Genomic DNA, 12,541 nt, shown 5'->3' on the forward strand with positions numbered 1-12,541 from the left:
CCTGGTCCCATCTTGTTTCATTTTTCCCTCCCTCCCCCCAAGACCCCCTACCCTGCCTCTCAAATTCCTATCAGAGAGATCATATAATTGTCTTTCTCTGATTGACTTATTTTGCTTAGCATAATACCCTCTAGTTACATCCACATCATTGCAAATGGCAAGAGTTCATATTTTAATGGCTGAATAGCATTCCATTGTAGATATCTATATACCACTACTCATGAACTTCTGAGTTTTAGATCTTCCTCTGACACTCATTCCCAAACTAAAATAAATTTTTAAAGATTTTGCAGCTGTGGTATTTAGACAGATTAAGAACTTATAGAAGGGTAAAGTAGCCCTAACATTTGGTTGCTTATAAACCACAAAACTTTGATTATTAAAGGAGTATCTTATCTAATTATGGTGTACCCTTTGTGATATAAAATGCTTGAGGGAATAACCCCCTTTTAAGATCAATGTGGTACTAAGCTCATTACCATTTCTACTCACAAAAAGATATATTTCATCAACTCTGTGGTAACTTTTTTCAGATTTTATTTTTTTTTAATTTTTTATTTTTTTGAGAGAAAATGGGAGGAGGGGCAGGGGGAGAGGTATAAAGAGAATCCTCAAGCCTACTCTGCATTGAGCACAGAGCTCCATGTCAGGCTTGATCTCAAGAGTATGAGATCGTGACCTGAGCCAAAATTAAGACACTCAGATACTTGATAGAGCTACCCAGGTGCCCATTTTTTTTACTTTTTAACATTTATGAAATTGGAATGTCTTTTAAAAAAATATTTGAGAGAGAGAGCATGCGCACAAGTGGGGCAAAGTGGCAGAGGGAGAGACGGAGAATCTTAAGCAGGCTTCATATCCAGTGCAGAGTCCATGGTGGAGCTCGATCTCACAACCTTTGAGATCATGACCTGAGCCAAAATCAAGAGTCAGATGCTTAACCAACTGAGCCACCAATGAGCCTCTGAAATTGGGGTGTCTCAAAATCAGTAGTGTAATTTACTTAGCATTTTTTATGTTTTAGTAGTACATAAGATTATGTCTTAAAATTACTGGTGTTTAGATATGGTGAAACATGCTTCAGGTCAAAACAGCAACTCCTTCCTAAGTGAGGTAAATATTCTCTGATTGGCTTACTTTACTCTTTCCCACTTTAACTATTTTTCTGTAAGACTAAGGAGAGAAAGAAAAGGAGAAACAGAAAGAAAAAACAATATGATGTTTCAGGTATACTAGGTGTAGATTATTGCCAAGGAAATGAGCTTCAAGAAATTAGAAGACCTCTGTATTTAAAGACTAATTCTTTGGAAATATAATCATAGAATTTCAAAATAAAACGACCTCAGGAGTCATCTAGTTCCAGTTTTCTCAACGTGGGACTTTCCTAAGGTTTTATTTATTTGTCACGGTGGGGCGGGGCGGGGGGGGGGGGTCAGGGAGAGAGAGAGTGTACATGCAGGAGGAGCAGGAGGAGCAGGAGGCTGAGGGGGAAGCAGGCTTCCTACTGAGCAAGGAGCCAGATGTAGGATTTGATCTCAAGGATCATGACCTGAGCTGAAGGCAGATGCCTAACTGAGCTAGGCAAGCGTCCCAACATGGTACTCTTTTTATAATTATCCTCAATAGTGTCCTATTTTATATCGTTAGGATTCCTTCTATTGTTTTCTCCTTTGAGATCTTTTGGACTCTTCTTTTACACTGGCTTTCTGCTTTGGCTATGCAGATCATATCTTCATTAATTTCATGAATAAAATAGTGAATAGAATTAGGTCCAGCCAAGATTCTATAGCACAAGATTAGAGACAACCCTCCAGGTTGATACAGCTCCATTAATCAGGCCTTTTTGGATGATTGTTCAATTAATTATTAATCATCCCAACTACTAAAACACTTCCTTGCTTTGGGATAAAGTTCACTTTCCCTAAGGTTGCACTCAAAATTAAGAGCTTTTCATGGTCTGACTTCTTAATTCTGGCTTGGACTCCTGCATTATCTATCTCTCATAAGCACCTGTTTTAGTCTGTTAGAACTGCTTGTTTCCCAAATCCTTCATGGTATTTATGGGCCCTCTCCCCGCCCCCTCAACTGGTTCCTTCCGTCTGAAATTCCTTTAGTCTCTTTATATAATACTATCCTTTAAGTCTCATTTTGTGTTTCCAAATCTTTTGACAAACCACCTATCTCTTCATTAGATTTAAGTATCCCTTATCAATGTTCCCAAGACACCCTTTGCTTCCTTCCATCATAGTACTTCACATATTGCACTATATTGTTTGAACTTGTCTCTCCTAAAAACACAAAACACACACCAACCAAACAAAAAACAAGAACAAAAATCCCTCATCCTCCTACCAGAATATAAGTACTTGGAGGGCAGGAACTATATTTTATTTGCCTTTGGCACAGTATGGTACTGAATACTGGTTTGAATTAATGATTTCAGTGTAATGATACCATGAAACCTTATTAAATAACCTAAATATGCACCTCTGTATTGTTTGCTAATGCTGTCAAAATAAAATGTAGAGATTGATTTCAACTATTCTACTCTTTCTTGTATATGCACTGCATTATTATATTACAGTAGAAGGCCTATGGTAATAATTATGTATATACAAGTTATGTTTGTCAGTAGACTAGAGGTCAAAAGATTTATATCATAACTAGTGTACAGCAAAGTCTATTAAACAGAGAGTGCTGAAACTATGCTGGGTTTGTTGTTGTTTTTTTTTAAGATTTTATTTATTTATTTGACAGAGATCACAAGTAGGTAGAGAAGCAGGCAGAGAGAGGAGGAAGCAGACTCCCTGCTGAGCATAGAGCCTAATGCGGGGCTGTTCTTGGATCACGACCTGAGCGGAAGGCAGAGGTTTTAAACCATTGAGCCACCCAGGTCTAATGATCTTTTTCTTCAACTAAATTTGTAGCTTCTAACTTTTTAAAACTAAAAAACGGGAAAGTTGTATGTTTCCACTCCTCTGGCAACTTCCAGTTTTCTACAGCATTTCTGAAATCATTATCTACAAATTCTTTTAGTACCAAGGATGTAACTTTCTTGGACCTGGCACCTTTAAGTCCTTTTTGTCAATTAACTATCTCAGATTTTAATTTCATCATAGTCAAGTTATTTTACATTTTAGAGCTTAAGGACCCTTCAAGCTGGTTTTTAGTTTCTCCCTTTAGAAGGAAGATAAAAAGGATTAAATACGTGATCCCTTGCATTTTTTACATCCTTGATCTTACTAGAAGCATATTTTTTTTTCCTTAGGATTTTACTCATTTGAGAGGGAGAGTGAGAAGCAGGATTCCCACCGAGCATCTCTGTGGGACTTGATCCCAGGACCCCAAAATCATGACCTGACCTGAAGGCAGACTCAACCAAATGAGCCACCCAGGTGCCCCTAGAAGCATGTTTTAAAAGTCCTGTTACAGCCTTTAAGCATTTTTCTCCTCTGACATGCCTTAATTATTCTGGATTTGAGCCTTCTACAGAACATAAAGGGTGTATTTGGAAAGTGGGAAAAACCTTAAGGCAAAAATAACCATAGGGCTTTCAAAGAACTCATATGCCTAAGAGACTGGAAGGAAAACATATGAAAGAAGCCCATTTTGAGGTTTGTGAAAAGAAAGGGTATACATAAGACTTTTGGTATTGTTTTGTTTTAATTTTATTTGACACAGAGAGAGAGAGAGAGAGCGTGCACACACACAAGTAGGCAGAGTAGCAGGGAGAGGGAGTAGCAGGCTCCCCACTGAGCAAGGAGTCCAATGTGGGGCTCGATCCTAGGACCCTGGGATCATGACCTGAGCCAAAGGCAGTCACTTAACCAACTGAGCCACCCAGGCGTCCCCAAGACTTTTGGTATTTAGATCAAGAAGCAGCCATAAAGGATTTTAAGCTACCATGAAAAAAAATCACAGGTAATATGAACTGTGAGACGTAGAGTAACTTAAGTTCCAACAATGTACACCTCCTTTTAAAGCCTTATTTTAAAACTTCTGCTGACAGAAACTATTTCAAAATGAACACAACAATTTAGGGATTTGTCCTTACTCAGCTTAAGTCTGTACAAAAATATTTAAAACGGGTGCCTATACAAAGTATTTTTTTTTAAAGATTTTATTTATTTATTTGACAGACAGAGATCACAAGTAGGCAGAGAGGCAGAGAGAGAGAGGAGGAAGCAGGCTCCCCGCCGAGCAGAGAGCCTGATGCGGGGCTCGATCCCAGGACCCTGGGATCATGACCTGAGCCAAAAGCAGAGGCTTTAACCCACTGAGCCACCCAGGTGCCCCACAAAGTATTTTTAATGGATTGCTCATATCTGAACCCCTACATATTGTTTCAAAACATTTATGTGATCAAATAGGACTGAACTAAGCTTTAAATATTTGAAAGTAACTTTAGACTAGAAAACTGATACCAAACTGATCAGTCTAAAAGGAATATATATGTACATACAGTTTTCTTATACATTAATCACTGATACAGGTAAAATCTCTTTTTAAATAAAATACTTCAGATAGAGAAATTAAAAGTCCATTAATTTTTAGGTTACCCCTTTCCACTTAGAATGAAAAAAAATACTATTAATTTTTACATAAGTTTAAGATGGAAATATTTTTAACAGAATGAGACACCACAATGAAGGCTTCATGAATAATTTATTCCATTTGAAGTTTTGTTTTTTTTTTTAAAAAGTATAAACCTTTTCATTTCCTCAATCACAATTTGTACAACTCAGTGTTATGGCATTCGGCAGCAATAGTGTTTGTTCCTTATTCTTTTTTTTGTCACATTAAAAAAAAAAAAAAACAACAATTGGACCATATCAAATGTCACTGCTAAACAACAACTTTAAAACGCCCCTTCATAAAGTGACCAAGCTATTTTGAGAAAGTTGATGCTGACATGTCCAGTAATGTTACAATTTGTAGTTTAAACTCAGTAACTTTAAGGTCCACAAATCCAGTTTACTTTGAAAACTAAAGCTATTTTAAAACTTCATGAATACATCAACCTGAGGAGTATTTTAGGTCCCAAATCCAGTTTTTAATTCATACTCCACAAAAGAGAAAACATATGAAAATTTAAACCACAGTTCTTGGGCCCATTAAAACACCAAGAAAAACCGGAAGGTTAAGATTTCTAGCTGGTTGGCGGGGGTGGGGGTGTAAAAAAAAAAAAAAAGTATGTCAAAAACATTTTTCCTTAATTTAGACAAACTAAAATCTTAAGAGGAAACCCAGACCAAAACATTACTCATGCAACATTAAATGTATTAACAGACTGATATGTGATGCCATAGTGGATGAATAGCAAATTATATGATGCAACAGCATTTAAAAACTTCCTTTTAATGTATTCAATTTGAACATTTTAAATAATGCAACATAGTATTTTGATATTACAGTATTAACATAGTGCTTGATTAAAGATCTGCAAATCTTTGTAGTAACACATTAAGTTAAAAAATTACCTCAGAAGGTAAATATGAAGACGAAAAGAATATTTTAATACAGTAATCTGTGCCATACTGACAATTGAGTACGAATACAGCTGAGGATAGTTGCTAAGTAGTAAGAGCTTAATTTTAGTGGTTTAAGAAAAGTTTAGAAAGATTTAAAAATTACAGCTACTTTAAAATTTAAGGATTACATATAAGTACACTTGGTGGCCTTCTGGCCAAACAATAAGGTGTACAGAAATTTATTCATACAGTGTTAATTCACAGTCCTGATAACTGAATGGCTTGCATAAGAAAGTATGGCTAGATGTTTCTCACTGGCTGGAAGCAGACATTATATAACTAATCTTTTTAAATGTCAAAATACTGAACTTCCACCCTGCTTGGTAATGGATAACTGCACAAAAAAACAGACATTAGCACTGTAACAAAGAAGTCAAGGTGTTGGTGATCAACTGGTATAAAGTATGTATTATTTTGCTTTACCATTTAAAGAAACAAAAAAACTACCCATACTTGTCTGTGACAATACATTAGTAAGTCAGATCCATCATCCTGCATAAAAGGCTTAATTTTTTTCTGAAATAAGTCTCCTGACCTTTTCTAATGGCTATTTAATAATGTTCTATTTAAGTGTGAACTTGTATGTGAAGGGAAGAAAAAAAAATCTTATCAGTAAATCCTGTATATTTGGGAACTACTCCCTGATTCCCAGATAAAAAGGAATTGTATACTGGGTTCCTTCCTTATGGCTCCATATAAAAGAAACTGTCAGGGAACAATTTTTTAAAAATCTATTTTCAAACTGAGGTGTGGTTACTATAAGCTAGTGATATTAAACAACTGAGAATATAGCTTTTATTTTTAAAAGTCACTACTGAGCTAAGTATATAAAAAGATACTTTTTATAGAAATTCCAAATAAACATCTTTTCCCTCAAATCTCAGACAAGTTTAAGTACAGAACAAAACATGCCAACATAATCTGTAGTGTGCTAGCATAATTTAAAAATGAATGCAGAGATGTGATCTTTAAATTTTAATTTCAAAAATGCTGACCACTGGAATTGCATTGTAATTTTGAAGAAGTGATTGAAAACCTTTGTCACCAGTTGTGTTCTTTATAGAAAAAACAAGACTTGCTAATGTTTTAATATACACAATTTAAGGAAGTTATATTGTTCATAAGAAAGTGATATTTAAGCTAAGCATATAGTATTTACAAAACAAGTTTCAGTAAAAACAAAATAAAACATACTGAATTACAGTTTTGTAAATACAACTGATTTTGTCTTTGTGGAGAATTAGTGAATGTACAAATTCGGAATTTTGCTAGACTGCTTCCAAGAAAGATAGGTAGACTTGGTGACTGTGAATTCAAGTCAGCAACACAGGTAGGAGGCTAACTTGGACTCTCTTGTGAGCAGCACTGTAGAAATAACGTTTTAACGGGGTAAAGCCTGCATTAAAAACATTTCTCTTGGCATGTGCAAACAAGAAGGGGGGAAGCTGTATAGAAGGAAGGGGTGAATTAAAGTCCCTAAAATTCAAGTCCCTTCTTTAGGGAGGTGAGAACCTCCTTGGCATATGCCCTGCCTTAATCTGAGCTGTGTTACAGAAAAGTACAGACTCTGGTGTTTGGGACTGCCATCTCCAAACCAAGAAAATTAAATAAATAAAAAAGGCAAAAGGAAACAGATTAAGTTTAGAAAATGGTTCTTTAACTAGTGGAATAGAGTCTGAATACCAGAATTCACTGAGAATCTATTTACACCACAGTTTGATTGCACACACATACACACACACACCCCCATACATATGCATACTCTCACACACATTCCCAATCTTTAATTTAAAAAAAAAAAAACAAAAACACAAAAGTCAAACAATCAGAGTGACTGTTCTTAAAATAATTTGTAAAATGCCTAGAGCTGGGCTAAATTTCAACCTTATAGCAGATCCTGAAGATAATTTTCATAATTAATAATATTCCCATGCCTAGATGTGCCACTGTCAAAACTGAAAAAAACAAAAAACAAAAAAAAAAAACAAAACATTTAAGCATGTAACATTAAACACCAAAATTAGTTTAAGCATTCAGTAGCAAATGTTTTTCTTGTAAAACTAAGTTTCTTTCACTGGAAATGGCCTGAAATATTAGTCATAGCCCTAAACCATAGTACAAAATATAACTGAAGAATTCTCATTTTATTCTAAGTTAAACCACCCAACAATATCACTTGTATATTGCCATCATGTTATTCTGTAAAGGTGTGATATATAAAATGCTGTAAGACCTGGTACCTTTTTAATTTATAAACACAGTGAACTTCATTACTGTACATGTACTCTGCAACTACAGCTTAGCTGTAAATCCTCCACACACAATGGTATGGACATTATTCCCCCTCTATCCCCATTAAACTGTACATTGAGACAATACAAATTTACTGTCCGTCCCACCCACCCCCTTACAAAAAAATAATACTCTAAAAGCAACCCTACTGCAACTTTTTAATTAAGACGATTACATATATTTTAGACCAATTGCTTTAAAGCAAGAAGGCAGTATAAACCTTCTAGGAAAATTTTTATAAAAGAGGTTAAGAAATATAAGACAATTTATACATTTAAAAACTTACAATAAATAAGAGATGCAGGCATTTTTGAATACTAGATACTATAATCCAATACAAGAACATCTTGATGTTCTGAAGCCATATGTTGAAATTCATTGTTCCTCATGTTTCCTCTCCATGCTTTTAATATTCACTTAACATGACTGGGTACTATGGCTCATTACTTTTCACAAATACTGTGACTGGAAAAAAAAAGGTTAATTTTGCTACGAAAATGTTATAATACGTTTTGTATGATCAGTCATCATCCTAAAGAGTTCAGTATAGTCAGTGAAAAATAGCAGGGTTATAGCCCCTCCCCCCAAGTCAAAACAATATTTGTTGAAGTAATAAGAATTAGACCCCATCACAGATGACTTTCACTGAGAAGATAACTGTAACTTAATCTTGCAGCGAAATATTTTCCTTGTTTTTTTCTTGTACAGTTCCAATGAATGAAGATCACAGCATATTCATGATAAAGTTATATAACTGATTCAGCACCACAAAATGAATTGGGAGACATGAGCGTCTGTCCTGGATTGCAGGGTCACAGGTTAGCCAGGAGAGTGCATTGTACTGTTCCAAAACAAACCTGAAAAGTATAAGTCATGTATTTATTTTCACTGTAGATTTTGGAAGTAGTTCCCAATTATGGCATCTAAGATTCAGAGCCACTTTAAAAAACGGTGGAAGGTATAGAATAAAGAGTTCTAGGGGAGATTAAAGATTAACTAATTTTCATAAAAAGTACTCTCAAAAGTAGATTACACATGCTAGGAAGAAAAGCACTCATTCTGAATGATGTACTTCATCTAGAGATCCAAGGGTACACGACTGTAAATTATTGCCAAATATGAGAAAACTACATGAGAATCAACATTATATTCTTTCAAAGATGCAATGGAGAACCTTTAATGGTAAAAAAAAAAAAAAAAAAAAAAAGAGTTATACCTGAGGACATCTGAAGTCTGATTTGAGTCAAGTGGGTGGGAGTGTTTACTGTGAAGCAGCTCATCAGATTGCACTGAAGGCACGTGGAGGTGCAAAGAGGCCTAAAAAAAATAGGAAATCAGTCAGCCAAATGGAAAAGTTGTTGGTTTTACCTTATTTTTCCAAGGTCTCGTCCTTGATGAAATACATTTTAGACCTATGTAATGAATGGGCACCACTATAAAGATGCTTGTTCTTCTTGCTTAACCAACTTATTACAGAATTAATTTTTAAGTGCATAACTTACATTCAATCTTACTTTATTTTCATAAGCTCTACTGCTTTTGAGACCACATAATAAACCTTAAAAAACTTGTTTAAAAGGTATTTTAAAAGTCATCTATTTTCTGAGTGTAACATGCCTAGATGTGTAAATGTTTAAAGAAGCGCTAAGCTGATAAACCTGAACAGTCTGTCTACAGGTTACTTAGAACTTTAGACTATACACATACATGAAGATCTAGCACTGAAAAATATACGAGGAGTAAGCATATGCAAATATACTGCTTACAAATCTATAATTTTAAACAAACCTACCTATGGTGGAATTGTGAGCACTTTAGTACAGTGCATAGAATGCCTTCTTTTGCCCATGCAATTTCACACTGGAGGTTTGGTGACAACTGTCACACCCATTTTGGTATGACAATGAAGAGTGGAAAAAAGGAATTTCAATTAAAGTGAATCATTTTTTGTTTATTGAGTCAATATATATAAAGTGTTAAAAAAAACTATGAGAGATGGAGAAATTCTTTTAGCAGATCTGTATACTGTAAAAGGTACTATTTCATATTTAGGTGATTTCTCCTCTATAATTGTAATTATATATATATTTATATTCTTGTGTTATATATTCAAGAATATAACCAAAGATATATATTTTTTAACTGCCCATAAACTCTTGATTTTTAAGTCATAAGAAGTCGTCTCATATGGCAGATTACTACAAATTAGATGAATAGTCAGTACTAGAAATTACTATTTAATTTCTATGATAAAAAGATTTTTTAATCAACTAGGTAACAATCCATTATTTTTCCCAGTTAAAAAAAAAATCTGGTGATTTTATTGCCTATGGTATAGGAAATAAAATGGAATGTATGAAAACAAAAGGTGAACAAAATTACGGTAAATTATGCCTTACCTGGTAATTCAGACCAGAAGTCCTAATCTTGTTACACTGTATCTGAGGGTGAATGCCCACTTTACACTATCCTCTCTGCAAATAAATATTGAGTAGAAAAGAATCTGGATAGTCCCTTGGACTTTACAATTTGTAAAGTGGTGTTTCCTAAAAAAATGTTCTGTGAAACACTAAGGTCATGAACTATGAATTGGTGTTACACAATTGCTTTTTTGTGTATTAAAGTAAGTTTGGGAAGTAGTAGGTATACAATGTTATTTACTGCTGTTTTTTCAAAGTAAATGTTATTTACTTTTTGTTGTTTTTTCAAAGTAAATGTTATTTACTGCTGTTTTTTCAAAGACTCTAATGTGCATACATGTATATAACAACAAAAGGGGGGCAGAAAGCATGTGCAACATTTCCCAAAAGACCAAAGAACCCTTTGTTTTCTAGAAACACCAATGACTACTATTTTGCACAAACACTCTTGGGAATATGTTCTTGTAATGAGATCTGTATAGACTACTGTATATATATTGCAAGGGGAAGAAAAGTCATATGTGATCAAAATTGATTACCCTGGCTGACACTCCCTAAATATATTATTGCATCAATAGTCAATTCAGATCAAGAGCTGTTGTATTCTTTATGAATGTGCTACAGAAGTTCAATGCTTAGGCTCAAATGTCACTGACTCAATGGTATGTGGGCCAGGGGTATAAAGATAGCAACAGGGTTAAAAGAGGGCAAGCCTATTGGTTCAGGTACCCACTAAAATATAATCCCCCAAAACTAAACCATAGTATCCAACTTTTACTCTAAGAGTAAAAATCAACTGACAAGAAGTGAGATTAGCATGACTTCTGGAATAAAAGTCAACTTCTGGTGCATGTATGTAATAAAAAGTGAATCAGATCTGAATTTCCTATTTTGGAATAGTAGTAAGCTACAGAAGTAACAAATCCTGGATAGGGCTTTCACATATCATTTTACCACTTTACAATGTATCTCAACCTCATTATGTCACTTGCTAATGAACTTGTTTTGATAAATAAGTCAGTATGGGTCTGAGAATCTTAGCACTTGGAAACCACTTAATAGTTTTAACATAGCAATTTACACAAAGCTAGAAAGAAGTTTTAAGGAGATAGTAAATGGACCTAAATATCAAATATATTCTTAGAAAATTATGAATCCTTTAATCCCCAAAATACTGTGGCATAATAGCAGTGTGATGTAATTCAAAGAATAATAGTATAATCATGAAAGGACCCAGACTGTAGTTCTGGATCTACTACCAATTTATGACTTTGGACAAGTAAGTTTTTCTGAACTTTAATATGCTCACCTAGAAAATGAAAAGGTTAGATTAAAAGTAATATAAGGTTCACCCAGCTCTAAACTTCATATGTGCAGCTGCAAATATTAAGAGCAAGGGTCCCAGAAATATGAAAAGATAAATTAAAAGTTTGAACTTAGTAGAGCTGTTTCATAATTAGATAAGTTCTTTGTGATCTTGTCATATTTCACAATTCATTTAATAAGACCTTAGACACCTCTATATTTCTTTGGAACTAAGGCATCAATCAGCATTATTTAGGAAGTGGCATAGAAATGGAAATACCTTAAGAAAAAGGGGACACTGATATTGTGCTTGAGGACATGCTGACCAGAACCAGTCAGGTAATGGACCCGCTTTGGCAGTTGATACAAAGTAACCAAGGGCCAATGGTTGCTGAAGAATATTAGTTACTTCATCATGAGATTCTGTTGAAAGTAGCCGATCAGTACCCTGACCCTTAAAAAGAGAAAATTAAAAGTATGTTAGTTCATTTGATACACCTTGGCACTAGATATACAGAATGGTTTATGGAAATCAGTCTCACTATATTATGACATCAACCTAAAAAAAAATACTAAAGGATATTGGAAAAAAATCAATTGCTATGTACTTAGAAGATCATAATTAGTAACAATATTAAAAGAATGAGTTTTAAGAGTTAAATGAGGAAATAAATATTCCAACTGTTTAATAAGTTTGTATTATGATGCTGAGCCCATGTTCAGTGTATGTGTGTTTAAACCTTTCTAGCCAACTGAAAATACAAAATGTTCAATGAAATTCCTAACTTACTTCCTAATTATTCCCTCAACTAATTCCTGACCACCACAGCTCAATCCAGTAAGTAAATTAAATTTAGCTTTGTTCATCTAACACTGTAAAATGCAGTTACTAGTGTTTTGGAAAGCACTATGGCAACAGGAAGGGATGACTATCAAGTGATGCTCATATCCTTTAGATTAGTCCATGTATTTCTTGGCATTTATGTTAAGGAA

At 34.4% G+C, this 12,541-nt stretch overlaps 1 protein-coding gene across 2 annotated transcripts in view; it reads right to left on the minus strand.

The window, feature by feature from the left end:
• Positions 1-4,646: 4,646 nt before the first annotated feature.
• The window catches only part of MED13 (mediator complex subunit 13), a 104,440-nt gene continuing 96,545 nt past the window's right edge, over positions 4,647-12,541 (minus strand). For both annotated transcript variants that reach the window (XM_045986033.1, XM_045986032.1), the window contains exons 28-30: positions 11,829-12,002; positions 9,040-9,140; positions 4,647-8,680 (exon numbers count right to left, since the gene is read on the minus strand). In XM_045986033.1, coding sequence (XP_045841989.1) covers positions 8,548-8,680; positions 9,040-9,140; positions 11,829-12,002 — 408 coding nt within the window. In that variant the 3' untranslated portion in view covers positions 4,647-8,547. The remainder of the gene's footprint in view (positions 8,681-9,039; positions 9,141-11,828; positions 12,003-12,541) is intronic.

This window comes from Meles meles, chromosome 18 (genome assembly GCF_922984935.1).
Source record: "Meles meles chromosome 18, mMelMel3.1 paternal haplotype, whole genome shotgun sequence".
Taxonomy (NCBI): Eukaryota; Metazoa; Chordata; class Mammalia; order Carnivora; family Mustelidae; genus Meles; species Meles meles.